Here is a 15,573-nt window from a genome sequence, read left to right as displayed (position 1 = left end):
GTAGAGCACCGCAGAAAATAGTGAGCACAGAGGACACGTTTCATGTTTGTCTCCAGGGCCCCGAGATTCCTCACTGGGGGCTCTCTATCCCCTCTGAGCTCTCAAGCACTGGGGAGCCTCAGTCACCAGGGGTGTAGCTTCCAGGTTGGCGGGGGGGGGGGGGGGGGGGGGGGGGGGGGGGGGGGGGGGGGGGGGGGGGGGGGGGGGGGGCGTTGAGAGCTCACAGGACGGAAGGTGCATTCACACTGTACCATAAATGTAGTCTATCGGAAGCAATGGACATACAATGCACCCCATAAACTGTGAAAAACAAGGCCTTTTGTTCTTGGACAATGAAGAAATTGCAAATTTTTAATCCACGTAGAAAAGGAAACACAAAGATAATCTATGTTGTGATAGTCACCAGAGTTGTTCACTAAATATTTCTAATTCTACTCTGGGCACTTACCAGCTGCCTTTGAGTTAGGTGGGAACCTTGTGATTTGCTTTAGTCAATGAAATGTGGGCCAAGTGACATGGAAGCTTTAGGAACCAGGGTTCAATGTACCATGTGTCCTTCACCTCCCCTTTTTTGGCACCACAATCATGGAGGACGGAGCCTCCCTCAGCCTGGGTCCCTGAGTGAGGACAAGAAGGAGGAGCGCCCCCTGCTGACGTCTCATGGATAAGTTGCGGCAATGCCAAGAACACCTTTGTAATTTAAGCCACTGAGGTGCGGGGGTGTATGTTACTCCAGCTGACCCTGGTCTCTCCTGATTCTTATGAGTAGGTTAGCAATGTGCCCATCATCCAGGGACGAGACGACATCCAAGTATGCAGCCCCTCCACCGTCAACTGTGTGAATGATCAGGGTTGTCCCTGTCGGGTATGACACACCCAGGATCGTGGACCTTTAGCTACAGTCAAAGCTGTGGCTAGGAAGACCCCGGGGCAAAGGGACCCTCATAGAGTGCCCCTTGTTTAAGGGAAAGGGGGCGGTGCAGACAGGGGAAGGACTGAGGCTGCATTGGTGAGGTGTTGGCTGGGGGTGACATGGAAGACTAGAAGGAATTGGCCAGAGTGCTCGCGCAGATTTGCTAAGAAATAACAAGAGAAACCTGTGTCACGTACTTCGTACCCCATTCAGTGGGCAGGCATGACCCTTCTCCGTATGGATTCATGGAAGTCACACAAAGGGGAGTAGTGATCCAGGCTGTAGGGAAGAGGGCTTGATTTCGTGGCACTGTATGAGAAAGGTCATTTCCCTGGTCCCCACCTGCTCGGTGGAACAGAAGGGGAGTGCCACAGAGCAGAAGATGCGAGTGCTGTAAAGGTCTGCAACCACACTTGTGGCCTCGTGGGTATTCGGGAACTTGGGAGTAAATGGCCAGGTGACCAGCCTGGCTGTCTCTAGGTTATTCTACAAGGCATGGGTGCTGCCAGCTTCCCATCCCCTCTGGGTCCCCTAGAGAACCAGGACTGTGTACTAGCCTGCAGGCCCCTCCTCTGATGGCAGCACAGGCCCATCGATACTCCTCTCCCCACGTCCTAACTGAAAATGTCCTCGCTCTTTCCCTCCCCACAAAGGCTAGGTGTGGCTCAGGAGCCTCTTGGTGAAGGAAGAAACGGGATGGATCTATCTTTTCCTTGACTGCTGCTCGTGATGGTCCTCCGGCCCCTGGGAGGAGGGACTGCAAGGTCCTGCACTCACGTGAAGCTCAGCCCTGTCCTCTCCCACACCAGCCTGGGTGTCTCTGCTGGAGGCTAGGTCTGCCCCAGGTCTCCCACTGACGTCCCACAGGGGCAGATGCCTCCCTTATTTCTTTCCCCCAAATCCCTGAAGCCTATGGGAGGCCTCTGCAAACCAGGGGGCTTTTACTGAGACTCTAAACTTCTCAGAGTAAAAAGCACTCAGAGCTGAAGGCAACCACCTGGGGTCTGAGCAGGACAGGAGGGGAGAGGCTGCTGTGGTGGCCCCTCCAGGAAGGCAGCCGGGAGTGGGCAGGAAAGCTGAGGGTGGGTGCCACCAGCAAGTCACTGAACTCCCGAGTGTGATTCGTGTGACATGGAGAGAAAGCCGCGACTCGCCCACTTGGGACACGGCGTGTAGACCCAGCGCGTGCTGAGCCGGGGGTGAGCCTGGAGGCGCCGTGTCAGCCTCAACCCGCTTGACGACATGCAGGGGTGACCCTCTTTCGCAGGAACACTTCGCTGAAGAAAGGGTTAGGGGAGAATTTTCCAGAGGAATTACCTTCTGTTCTCCGCAAAGGGCAGAGGGGCAGAGTGTGGCAAAGGAAATCTGGAGGAGGTCCTCAGAGGGTGGTGGGGAAGCCATTTCCAGGGACAGCTGGCCCCTTTGTGTGGGGAGGGGGTGAAAGGAAGAGATGCCAGCAACACCCGAGAACATCTAGAACCTCGCCTCGGCTGCCAATCCCCACCCTGAAGCCCCCCAGCAATGTGAACCAGACTAGCAGCCTCAACCTGAATACCCCAGAGATGGCATAAACCCCTTTGGGGCTCAGCACCGTCTACAGCTGCTTCCCAACTCGGGTCCTGAGATGGGGATTATGGCCGATGTACCCACCCCCACCAGCCTGAAGCCACGGAGCAGGCTTCCCCACCCCACCCCCCCGCCCCCATAGCACGGCCTGCAACATTGCTGACCTTCCAGTGACGGTTTGCGGGGCGGGGGGGCAGCTATACCAAGATGCACAAACATGCTAGGAGAGGGCCAAAGGGATCAGTGTCCTCACAGCAAAGCGTGGGGACACCTCTCGGCCACTTCAGGGTTCCCTTCTAGTCTGATAGCTCGGATTTCCTAGAATCAGAGTACCAGGGAAAACCACCCAACTTTTAAGAAAAAGAAACCTTTCCATCAGAAGAAGCCACCCAAAGAAAGAGGCAACAGCTACCAAGGTTTACCCATTTTTATTTTTTATAAAACAAGCTACAAATATCTCCCCCCATCCTCACAAAGGAAAGCCACACAACATAGCCTACACGTGTGTGAGAGAAGATCCAGGGTTGGGGAGGGGGCATTCTGAATTTCCACAGGGGGGCGCCCTCTCTGTGTTTTCATGCTTCCTCCAGGTCAGGGAAAGGGGCCGGGGCCTTCTGGAAGGTCCATCTAACTCTAGCACGCTGGGTCATGTGGTCCAGGCCAATGCGGGGTGGGGGGCTCCCTTTCCTCCTTACCATGTTGGCATGTCTTCGTCACCCCTGAGACAACCTCTAGGACTTGCTCAAGAACGTTCTCTAGCCCGAGGCCCTGCCAGAGCATGTCCCGAGGAGGCCGTGCCCGACCCCCAACTCCGCCCCAGGCACTCCCCGAGCCTCGAGTGGGCCCATACTTATGGTGCCAATTCCTTCCAGACCCGAAATGGGATACACAGTCTGCTGAGGTGGGTGCACTTATGGGAATGCTGGGTGAGATATGAGAGGAGGCCAGATTTCCAAGAGCAATCTGATGGGGGCACCGGTCCTGGGCCACTTGTCCTCCTTCGTTGCTGCCACAGCCGCTCATGGGAAGAGATGCAAAGTGTCACTTGTTGCTCTCTGTCTGACGGCTGTCTGAATGGGCACGGCCACCCGGGCAGAGGAAGGCTGGGCAGCCTGCAGTGGAATCCCAGTAACATGTCTGTGGAAGGTGAGGCCCGGATTTCCCCCTAGCTGGGTTATTAGCCCTACACTTCTACAGGGGGCAGAAGTAGGAGGCCCAGAATCAGTTTTGCTCTGGAATTGGCCTCAAGCCTAGAAGCCCTTAGGAGCATTTGAGGGAACAGGAAGAACCTCAGTATTGGGTTAAAAAACAAAGAAACCACTGAGTTACCAACAAGATGACCAGCCCAACTCCTCCCTCAGGCTTGTCATCACCTCTGAGGACAGGATGGCAGGGGACATACAGAGTGGAGATGAAGCCCCGGCCTGACCCTGCGGCTGAGACGGCCAGTCTCAAGAAGCCGCACTTGTGCATTTGCAGGGGGCTGGCACCGCACCCATCAGTGCTGGCCTCTGTCCTCTTCCCTCCACTGCTTAAACATCAAACATCTACTAAATAGAAGGCCCCACTGTATCTTTTTCTTCTTTGCCTCCCTTCTCGTGCTTTACAGAGTAGATGCTAAACATGGGTGAGAATGTTTCAAATGACCTAATGCAAATCGTCTGAGAATCATTTGCTCGGTGGGTCACAAGGATCCTGGCATACCCACGGACGGATCCTGGGCAGCCTGAGGTCCAGAGAGCAGGACCACGTGGGCATGGGAGAACTGGTGCCTGTGCTGGCTATTGCCCTCCCTCTGGGGGCAACTCCCATCTGTCCCTCAACCCAACCTCCCTTGGGAAGGCCAAACGCCCAGTGACCTGCTGCCTCTGACAGCTAAAGCAAGGGCAGGACCCTCCTCCCACCAGGAAAGAACCAATGGAGTCTACAATATAATCGTAGGGCTCCCGTCTTCATGCACACCGGGGTCAGTCTCCAAATGGAATCCAGGTGGGCTGGGGACACAGTCCTGGGTTCTAGAAAGCTGGGCTATGTGTCCGGAGCCCCCACAACGAGAGCAGGGTGGGGGGGGAGGAATAAACAAATAGCAAAATGCCAACACCTGTACAAAAGAACTATACAATTTACATATATATTTATGTACAGTATATAAATCTCTCTTCTCAGTCCCAGCAACAAACACCCACCCGCCCACCCCCCACCAAAAAAAAACCCCTCAAAGTTGTCAGTAGCAGATCCAAAAACTTACAATAAGATAGAGAATAAACAGTCCTTTTCCCTTTCCTTTTCCCACTGTGGTACTAGATACTGGTGTTTAAAAATGAAACCAAAAAGAAAACACGCAAATGAGAGTTATCAAAAGTGCAAACACGGTGGGCACCACTTATGTTACACGGGATGTGGCCGGGCCGGGGGAGCTGGTGAGGGTTAGGTGTCGGGTGGTCCGTCCTGCCTCCCTGGTCTCTCCACCTGCCCTTTGGTTTTCCGCTCCTTAGACGAGGCGTCCTACTGGGAAGGGAAAGCAGAAGCAAGGGGTCAGAGGCGGGTTTATGAGAAGCCCAAGCGCACACATCCATTTACCTCACAAGGGCAGCCCGTTAGACCTGGGCTGGGCAGGACACCGGGAGCCTCGACTTGCAGAGAAGCCCATCCTTTTGCCCCCATGGCGCACCACAGTGGCCCCTGAGACAAGTCTGGCATTCCTTGTGGAGGCAGCACGGCTGGGGGGCGGGGGGTGCAGCCCGTAGAAGCCACACTACTCCCAGCCGCTAGCCTTCCAACCTGGGACAGGCCGGCGTGGCTTTGTGCGCGGGGACCGCAGGATCCTTGTAGCATGAACCAATCTTTCCCTCGTGTCCTCAGCAAACAAAAATGGAAAATGGCAGCCTAGGGAACTTGGCCAACTCCTCCACTCCTGCTGGACTACCGTTGCTGCATTTAGGGGGCCCACGGAGGGGACCCCAGAAAGGCATCTTACGGAATGGGTTCGGGCCTGCTCATTTTCCCTGGGGGACGCTGCCAAGACTACCACCTGCAACGAATAGCAACGGATGACCCTCAGGGGGCCTTGACCCAGAGGCCTGGCGGAGCTTACTGGGTGTCTCTCTCCTCCAGCCCCCAGAATGAAGAATGGATTCAGGAGAGAGCCAGAGGTTGTGCTGCTTGCTCTGTGGGCGTTGGTGGCCCTGGGCTGCTGGGGTGAAGCCGCCGCTGGCCAGCACCTTTGAACAAAGTCCCTTTCCATGAGCCAGGCCCGCACTGGGGTGCCTCTCTGAAACCCCCTCAGCTGTTAGCTAAGAAGGGCTTTGATGCTGATGGACGTTTGCATGGCCTTCTTGGGTCCTGGTTCTCCAAGTCACAGAACATCAGGGGTGGAGGGAATCTTAGTGACCATCTGGTCTCGCCCCTTCACCTAACAAATCCGGAAACTGAGGCTTGAGCCATTGAGGGAGTTAAACAAGGCCCAAGTCTCCCCCTGCTAACACCCACTCTGCCCCAGAGGGTGCTGATGGGTCTTGGAGGCTCCTGCAGGGCCCAGGGTTCCTCGAGGAGGAGTGGGAGCTGAGAGGCCGGTGCACCAAGAGCCGGGCCAGCTCTGCGTGACCCCTGGAGGCCGCGTGACTTTGTGCACGTACCTTAACCCCGCTGGGTCAGTCTACAGAATGGGAATCGGGGCCACAGCTTTGCTGCCTCTACCCTGCCTCTCACAGGCCTGCCTCGGGGACTGACTGAATCCATGAAGTGGAGAAAGGGCTTTGAAGGGCGTGAAGTGCTGCGGGAACCCACGCCCACCCATGGGTCACGCGAACCCACAGCCCAACGCCCCCCTCTCCCAGTCACACTCCTAAGACCTGAGAGCGGCAGAACCCAGTTTGGGGGGCGGGGGCGGGGCAGATACTGATATGTCCGATTTTACAGATGAGGAAACAAGCCTGGGAAGAGAGTGATGGGTTCGGGGGCCGGCAGGCGGGCAGTGACAGAATCCCATCATTCATCTGCTCCGTCCAGCGGCGGCTTCTGTCAGTGCTGAGCAGAAAGATTCAGACACAGGGAGAGAGAGAGGCACCTTAGTCATGCCCCCGCCCGCCGAGCTGAGACTCGGGAAAGGAAATGCACGCCCAGTAGGACCCAGCCCTCACTTGGGGAGGCTTAGGGCACTAATCCTTTACCCAAATCCCGTCATTTACCCCATGGGGCAACTTTATAGGATAGTTACAAAATGATCCACTTGTCCCTGTGTTATGATGGGGGGACTGAGACTTGGAGATGGCATAGCTTTTATGTGTGAAGTGAACTCAGGCCTGGCTCTGTCCTCCCAGCACCACGCTCTTAGGGGGTGCGGTGGGGCGGGGGAGCCTGAACCCAGGGCAGGCGGCATCCTCGGGCAAGGCCAAGGGAGGGCTGAGATGTTTCACAAATGGAGGAACTAGTCTCCAGGCTGCCTGCCTCACAGGATGGTGACCATCATCCTGACGAAGACGTTTTATTAACTGGGGAGGAGCAGCTAAGAAAGAAGGCCCGGCCCTCAGAATGTCTGACCCCTTCCTGCCCTGCAGACAGCTCAGCTCCCCAGTGGGCAGTTTGCTTAGTCAAAATACCTGTGTTCACAAGCACTTCCAGAAAATGTGGTCCCTGAGACCCAAAGGGCACGCGTTGCTAAACTGCGCGTGCTCCCCCAGCCCCCATGAGCCCCCACCTGGCCTGCAAGCCCCTCTCGGCCCACCAGAGGGCACCGCATGACACCAGATGACCAATGCCTGGGCTCAGGCCCCACATAACCTTCTACCCAAGTGGCTTTCTGCCGCCCCCCCCCCCCCCGAGCAGAGGACCCCAGGGAAGCTGCCTTCAGCCCGTGGGCGTGCTCCTCTACAACTACCAATTTCTTTCGGGCGTTCACCCCGGACCAGGGTACTGACCAGGGTACTGGGCTAAGTTCCTCACATGCACCATCTTGTTAAATCTTCACACCAAGCCTATGAGGTAGATACTGTCATCTCCATTTTGCAGGCAAGGAAACTGAGGCTCAGAGAGGTTAGATGACTTGCCGAGGACTACAGGGCTAGCGAGTGGCAGGGCTGGGATTAAAAGCCACATTTGTCTGCCTTCAGAGCCTCTGTTCTTACCCGCAGCCCCGACCCCGCCTCCCCTGCGCCTCTCACTAATGGTCCTTTCTCCGGCAGGCACGGCCTGCTTAGAAACTATGGGTCTCCCCCCTGAGTTTGCTGGTGGCTCCCTGCTCCCAGCAGCCTCTACTCCCGTTCACACCCCCCCAAGCTGGGTCTGCTCCCCCATTTCTCCAGACTCACCACTGGTCTTGTCTCCCTTGGCCTTCCTCAGGCAAGCAAGACTGGCCAGTTCACACAAGGGACCAACTTCGAACACTCTGAAGTCCTTCTCATGGAGGGGACAGCGTTCTGGCCTGGAAATTCTGAGGCTGGGTCCAAGTGCTAGCAGGGACGCTACCTCCCGTGTGACCTCTGACCTCGAGCAAAGTGCTATTCCTCTCTAGGCTCACCTAGACACCTCGACTGCAAAACGGCCTGAGGACACATGCACACACAGACGTGCCTGCACGCACACACACAGATGTGCACATGCACCAACCCAGAGAGACGCACGGATGGACATGCACGCATGCACGCCCATGCACTGACCACGCACACACATGCGGAGACAGGTGCGCGCTCAGAAGTGCACAGAGACACTTGCCTACACACACAGCATGCCCGCGGGGACACGCACAAACACGCCTGTGCGCAGACACACGCAGACACACGCACACGGACACAGGCGCCCCAGCCACACTTGGAAGCAGGCAGTGTGTTCCGGGGTCAAGAGCCGTCCCAGGGCTCTCGGGCCTCTCCTGTCCCGCTCCCGGGGGAGGAGCTCAGGGGGAGGCTGACAGGTGCTGGGCCAAGAAGGCGCTGGGCTGCACTCTGAAGCACTCGAGAGGCCTCCCTGGGCAACGCTGTGAGGGTAACTTGACACTAAAGCCTTGGCCGAGTCTGGGCTGAGGAGGAGCAGTGTTCCCTAAATACCACATTCCAGGTGACAGTTGTCCTGGGTGCTCCCCTCAGGTCCTGGGAAGCAGCCAGGGTTGGCAGATCCTGGGGCCTGGCGAGGCTTCAGAGAAAGGCCCGGAAGCCCCTCTCCGCTCTGCGGACGAGAGGTCACCACGCTCGGCCTCCCCTTGGCATCTGTGCGCTGCATAGACCAGAGAGGACTGAGGGCAGAGTCATTACAGACCCCGTGGGTCCGACCCTCCTCGGTCCTTACGAGCTCCTGGGTGGGCCTGGGCTCTACACCAACACTGGGTGGTCTCTCTGCCTGTGCTCTGGGAAATACGCGATGGTGCCAAGCACGGCACTGGGGGGGGGCTCCTCAGGGTATGGGTGCTGCTGCCTCAGGCAATAATCTTAAGAAGAACAGTGATGTTGAACTTCTATCCAGGTCCTTCACCGTCTCAGGCGCTGGATAAATGTTTTCACTCACTGTCCCACTGAATCAGCACAACAGATACCCTGGGTGCTCCCATTGTACAGATGAAGAGACTGAAAGCCAGAACGGCTGCGTGGTTTGTCTGTGGTGAAGGAGCTAGTCTGGGGCAGAGGGCAGGGTTTGAGTCATGACATTGCACTGCGTCCTGGGGGAACGCACAGAGGCGTCCTCAACCAGACAGGAGCGGTCAGAGCAATGAGCCATGGAGGGGGCAGGTCCCAGACAGGGTCCCTAGCGGTCATTCATCCGCTTCCTGTGCTACCCGCTGGGTTCAGTGCCTACCGAGGGTTAGCACCAGGAAAAGCCCTTATGTTTCCTCCCTGGGCAATCTCAGTTTTTTCAAAGCTTCCACTTCAAATAAATTGGTATCACCCGCCCAGACCCTTCACCCGCACTAGAGAACCACCCATCCTTCAGGTGCATCCAACCTGACATGTCCAAACCATACTGGTTGTCTCCGTTTCCCGCACTGCAGCCAGAATGATTTTTTTAAAGCAAAACCAATCCAATCATTTCTCTGCCTGAACCGCTATGACAGCTCTCTGCTGCCCTTATGAAGTTGAGACTCTCCCCTTGCCTCCCGTCAACCCCCCCAGCTCTTGCCATCTTCAAATACGCATTTCAGCCCCACTAACATCTTTCAGTTCCTCTGCTACTGTTCCCTCACGTCTACACCTTCACGCTTCAGCCGCCGTAGCCGAGAACACCCCTCCCACTGACCACTGACACTTGGGCTCGGCCATCTCCTACCCATTCCTCGGGGCCTGGTTTAGACTAGGGCCTGGCAAACTTCTCTGTCAAGGACTAGGTAGGATATTTTAGGCTTTCTGGCCCATGCACAGTCTGTCATTTGTTCTTCTTTGTTGAAAATTACATCCCTTTAAAAATATAAAAAGCACCCTTAGCTCACAAGCCATACAAAAATAGGCCACGGACTAGATGGGGCCCGTGGGCCATGGCTGGTTTAGACATCACTTCCTGCACCAAGTTTTCCAAGGCTGTCTGTCCCTGAGCTAATTTAAGTGCCCCTACACATGTTCCTACAATACCCCACACTTGTTCTATCATGACAGAGATGATTAGGTTTCCACCAGAATCCATGTTCTCCTCCTCTTCCTGGGCTCCCCGCCTTCCTTACTGTGCCACCCTTCCAGCCCGGGAGATAGGAGAGGTGATGTGTGTCACTGCAGGACTGGCCCATAAAACTCCCCCACATGCACTGCTCCGTGCTTGACTCCATCTGGCCGACTAGGAATGGAAATGACCCCCAGGGTGACCTTGAAGCCACATAATAAAAGATGACGAACCATTCTCAGCCAAGATCTCTGAGAAACTGCACAGAGCAATCTCCATTCCTATTTGTCCCCCCCCACACACGCACGCACGCACGCACGCACGCACGCACACACACACCATGACCTGGAATCCCGCTGAACTATTGCGTGGGCAAGATGAACAAACTTGTCCTGTGTTGAGCCATTACATGTGTGGGTCTACTCGTCACCGTGGCCTGGCCTATCCTGAGGCACTCCTACAGCACTTACCACAGTGTCTATAAATACTTCCATATTTGTCTCCTTGGTAGACTGTGGAAGGACAGGGATTTTACCTGTCAACTCCTTCACTGCACCAGGCATCTCGTGTAGAGCATAACACACTCTCGGTAAGTAGTTGAACACATGAGTACCCGGAGTCCCCTCTACGGGGGGGAGCCGCGGTCCCTGTTCCCCAGGTGAGCCACGTCCTGGAGGGCCAGGAGCACAGGAGCGAGCACTAACCTTCTTTGCTGACACCCAGGCAGCCCTTCAGCTCGGGCAGTGAGATGACCTTGTCCTTGTTCAGGTCACAGTAGTCAGTGAAACGCCGGGCACACTTCTTGGGCTTGGCTTTCTTCTTCACGTAGCGCTTGAAGGGCTTCATCTCCCGCTTGTTGATGTCGTTGCTGCTATTGCTATCCAGCTGGCTGAAGTACCAGTGCACCACGCGCTCCTCCAGGGTGTGGCTGGGGTCCGGTTCTGAAAACCTGGGCCACAGGCAGACCCCCCGCCCGCCCCGGAGAGCCCCACTCAGGATCCTGCAGGGACCATCCGCCTGCCGCAAGTCTCTCCCCCAAGGTCAGATGCCAGGGTCCTCGTGCTGTGCTGCTGGCGGCCGGGGAGAAATGGCTCTTCCGAGCCAAAGACCTCCCGGCCCCACTCGGCCGGCAGCAGGATCGAACCATCCTCTCCTGCTTGACTCTCAAGACTGGAGAGTTTATTTCTCCAGGGTCCCTGAGTGGGCCCTCCTTGTTACATGAGCCTGTCTCACCCTCTACCATAGCCAGGAGTGTTCTTGTACAAGATGGGTGCTCCGGATATATTGACTAGATTTAATTCACCTGAGTAAACCGCAGCCGGGATCCAAGCTGTCCTCCTGGCCTGGTGTTCTCTGCAGGACAAGCTGCTGTTGGCCCGGGAACGTGAACACTCAACGAATGGGACTATGGGAAAGCGTGCTCTGAGCACATGCACACACCCAACACCAGGCCAGGTTCTGGGATGAGTGGCCCTGGCCTCAAACTGCTCAATGTCCTGGTGAGACAGAGCCAAATACCCTGACATCAGGCAGTGATGATTCCGTGTGAAGTTCCCATGGTCTGTCCCTGTCAGGCACCAAGTACAGTAGGAATCGAGAGAAGGCGGTTGTGATGGACACAAACAGAGCTTCTGAAACTGGCAAGTCCCACGCCTACTGGGGGTGCGTCTCTCCATGCAGATATTTTAAGACTGGAGGTCTGGGATGGACCTAGGAAACCACAGGTATACTAGAACCCCTGGGGATTTTGCTTAGGAGTACCAGACTAGAGCAACCAAGAAGGCTTCCTGGGCTCAAGGGGCACAGTGATGACCACAGGTCTAACACAGTCCTGTCAACACAGGACATAAAGTGGCAAGACCAATGTTTTTATGTGTAGCTGTATGCACGCCCTACCCATCCATTTTCTTTACTTACGCTCTATCTCCCCCACCCCCCACAAACCCATTCGGGGTGCTAGCTAATATGTAAAACTTTTAGAGCCAATGACTGGTCTGCTCCAGAGGGGGTGACTATGGCTCCTGCCCTCAGGGCTTGGCCCCGAGTAAATGTGGCCCAGGCCCTTGTGTTCAAAATCCTGGGCACCTTTCCCTTTGTAGGGGGGAATAAGGCTGAGGCTGGGAGGCCAACACTTTCAAGCAGTGTGTAGGGCCCTGGGTTAAACTACGCACCGCCACGGATCAGAAGTGGAGGTGGAGGGGCTCACTGTCACACAGGGATCCCGGACCAGGGCTTCCGGGCTGCCAGCACATTCTGAAACTGTATCTGGCAAGAAAAATATCCAAGGCACTTGCCAATACCTTGGGGTTCTTCCCTGGGGTTTGCGGAGTTTTCCAGAAGGGAGGGGAACCATCTCTGACCCCACCCTTATGAACGAGCCAGCAAACTCTTTCCCTTTCCCACCCCCAAGTGACCTCAATGTTTAGGGGAAAAGAAGTTTCATTACCCCAAAAAGCCAGGCATCCCTGCTAAATGCCCATTCCTAATTAACTGGATTGCAGTCCTGGGCAGGCCCCCCTGGGCATCCTGGGCTGATTCCCAGACAGCACAATTACTCCATCTGCCAGTGGGATGTCATCCTGACAGGTTTAATGCGGGGAGTATCTGGGGAAGGTGTGAGGGACCATCCGCCCCTGGCTCTTTGGGGATCTGCCTAGTCTGTCATGGAAGACAGGCTCAGAAGGTCTTTGGAACAGACGTGGAGCTATTTGTTGTGGAACTCAGATTTTTGTTTCTGCCAGCTCCTGGTATTTTGGTGTTTTAGCGCTCCCTCTGTTTTACCCACAACATTCACTCTCAAGCCTGCAGCGTAAATCGGGTGAGCAGGGGAGAATTCTCTATCAAGATGTCCACGGCACAGAAGGGAGGGTGGCCAGCTCCCTCTCAAGCACCCTGCCTGCCTGTGTTCCCCTAAATGTGAGGCCCCCCCCCACAGCTGCGGAGGAGAGCCAGGAAGAGCCCCAAGGGAGGTGCTCCAGTGGTCCCACGGAGTGCTCTCCCCCTGGGTCCCTTCCGCCAGGGGCCCTGGGAGCCCCGTGGGCAAAGGCAGCTCTTTAACCTTTAGGCTCAGCATAGCGTCATGTCTACCTAGAGGCTAGAATAATAAAGCCTCAGTCGCCCAGCCGGGAAGGGATGAGGTCATCCCGCCCAGCCGCCCTGCCAGGAGAGGCCCGCTGCCTCCAACACGTGTTGCTGGGGCTCCCGCCAGCCCGGTTCTCAGGGACTCCACCAAGGGGGCTCCCCCACCTTCCTTTGGGCTGGTCTGCGCAAGAAGCAGCCCTTCGCCCCACTTTACAACCTCTGGGAGGTTCCCCCCATGCAGAGTGACCAGCATTTTGCTCCTGCTCCCTCCTCCTTCCTTTTCTTCTGACTCTCCCTCCCTGCCTGTCTCCCTTATCCGCTCGCTCGGTCCTGCCCTCCTCACTCCCCCAGGGCCCTGTGGCCATGACCCCTGGCCTAACCTGGCCCTGGGGGCTCCGAGGATACTCACTTCCCCGGGAGAAGTCCTCCGAGGCCCTTCCAAGCAGTGTCTCTGGTTCCCTCGACCCTGCCACACCCTCAGCCTGTCCTGTGGACCCCGGGGGGCTCCCTCTTCCTCCTTCCTCCCCAGCTAGCATAGGGCTCCCTGCTTCTGAACTCCTTTGACTTCCAGAAACCCACATCCCACCCCCACCCCTGACCACAGAGCCCAGCTCTACATGTGACGCTCGCAACGCAAGGGTTGGGAACCCAACGCTTTACCCTGGCCGAGCTCCAAGTGCACTTAAAGCAAGAACTTCTTAGCTTTGAGGGATCATGGACCCTTCGGAGAACCTAAACAAAGTCACGGTCTTCTCTGGAAAATTGCATATGCGCATAGCACTCTGCTGACTTTTGGGGTTTAATGGACTCCCTAAACCTCATCCGAGCTAATGCATTCAAGTGAAGAACCCTTGATCTAGAGGGAAGGAGACTCCAGCCATGGTCCCAGAAGAATGTTTAACAGTGAGCCTTCTGGAAGAAGATGGGGGGAGACAAAGGATGGTAGCTGGAGGGGTTTGGAGGTCGTTTCCAACAAATATTTCCAACAAAACAAAACAATAGAAAACTACTGAAGGCATTTAGTCTAAAACTCTGAAAACCAGGTTTTTGGGTTTACAACAGCCTTAAGTCTGCACCATGCTTCATACAAGATCGAGTCAAGACTGAGATGGATCAGGAGTCCGGGTTTAGTCAAACCGGCAGTGGGCATGCATGTGCAAAACAGCCAAGAGAGGCCTCAGTTAGTTAAGGAGAAGCTGAGATTTTCCTGGGGAAGTGCTGGATGGGTGGGGCAAAAGGGCCTTCCCCAGAGTTTCCAGAAACCTCTCAAGCAGTATTGGAGTCCCTTCCATCACAGTTAGACTCTCCCAAACTTACCCCTGACCTCAAAGCCATACCCCACTGATCCCTCCAGCTCTTGCAGGTTCTAGAAGTATCCTCTAAAAACATTGGCAGCTTGCACTCCTAGCTCTAGGCTTACTTACACTGGCACCAAACCTCCAACCTTTCTCTCACATATGTACACACAACCCCTGCTGGAGATCACGACTGTTGGAATTGAAATCTGCTCACCAGGTAAGGGCTGGGGACCCTACATCAGAGGGCGAGACAGTTCCTTAAATCACTTCATATCACTGGTCCGTGCCATGGGCCTCCCTACAGGCAAGGTTCCACTCTACTAAAAGGGCTCACTGGGTGTGTAGAGTTATCCAAGCGTCCTTGGATATGGTACGGAAAGTCACACCCAAAGGATACCAAATTCCAGATTTTGGAAAAACAAATCCAAAGACTGGTGTCAGCTCCATCTCTGAGCTGTTTGGGTGGCTGTCCTGTTGACTCCTGCCTCCAGGGATGAGGGACCCCACTCGAGCTAGGTCCCTCCCTGGACTGGCCCCGCTGAGTTGTCTCCGGAATGGACAGGTAACAGGTGCTGCCCTTCTCCTGCGACACTTTCAGTTTTGCTTCTGCAGCCTCCCCCTGCCAGGCCTTGGCTGCAATGCACAGCTGGAGAGCCGGCCCCATGCGCCACAAGAAAACTTGCTTTGGCCAAGCTCTTGGGCCTTGTTCTGCTGTCCCAAGCAGTTTTAAAAGAAGGTGAGGCGGGACGGCCTGGGAGCGCTAGCCAAGCCAAGCAGACCAACTGAGCCCCATCTGGAGAGGGGTCCGGGCCCTGCCAGCTGGGCGGGCGGGTGGGGCTGGGAAATGCCGAGTCAGCCACATTCCAGCCTCTTCCTTGAAAGGCCATCGACAAGTAGCTGCGCTGGGCAGGAAGGAGGGAGCCACAGTACAGACGGTCTCTCCTTAGGGGACCACATGAGGGGCCAGAAGGCTGACACAGCCCACCCCACCTCCCCTCAAAATTGACTTTCTCTAGGGTGAGATGGAGAAAGGAGAGGGGTTTCCCTGCTCGAGAAGATTCTGCCAGCTGGGATCTCAGAACTCTTCCTTTGGGTCTGATAAATGCTAATGGGCACCATGGGAGGGCTGATCCAAGGGGGAGC

The 15,573-nt window shown here is 55.9% G+C and overlaps 1 protein-coding gene across 4 annotated transcripts in view; it reads right to left on the bottom strand.

Moving 5' to 3' along the window:
* Positions 1-2,896: 2,896 nt before the first annotated feature.
* Positions 2,897-15,573, bottom strand: part of SMOC1 (SPARC related modular calcium binding 1) — a 152,238-nt gene continuing 139,561 nt past the window's right edge. For 3 of the 4 annotated variants that reach the window (XM_032405423.1, XM_032405425.1, XM_032405426.1), the window contains exons 11-12: positions 10,756-11,000; positions 2,897-4,987 (exon numbers count right to left, since the gene is read on the bottom strand). In XM_032405423.1, the coding sequence (XP_032261314.1) occupies positions 4,971-4,987; positions 10,756-11,000 (262 nt within the window). In that variant the 3' untranslated portion in view covers positions 2,897-4,970. The remainder of the gene's footprint in view (positions 4,988-10,755; positions 11,001-15,573) is intronic. The other variant, XM_032405424.1, reaches the window with a different exon arrangement.

This window comes from Phoca vitulina, unplaced genomic scaffold (assembly GCF_004348235.1).
Source record: "Phoca vitulina isolate PV1807 unplaced genomic scaffold, GSC_HSeal_1.0 scaffold7, whole genome shotgun sequence".
NCBI classification, from domain to species: Eukaryota; Metazoa; Chordata; class Mammalia; order Carnivora; family Phocidae; genus Phoca; species Phoca vitulina.
This window is presented reverse-complemented; position numbering and strand designations above follow the sequence as displayed.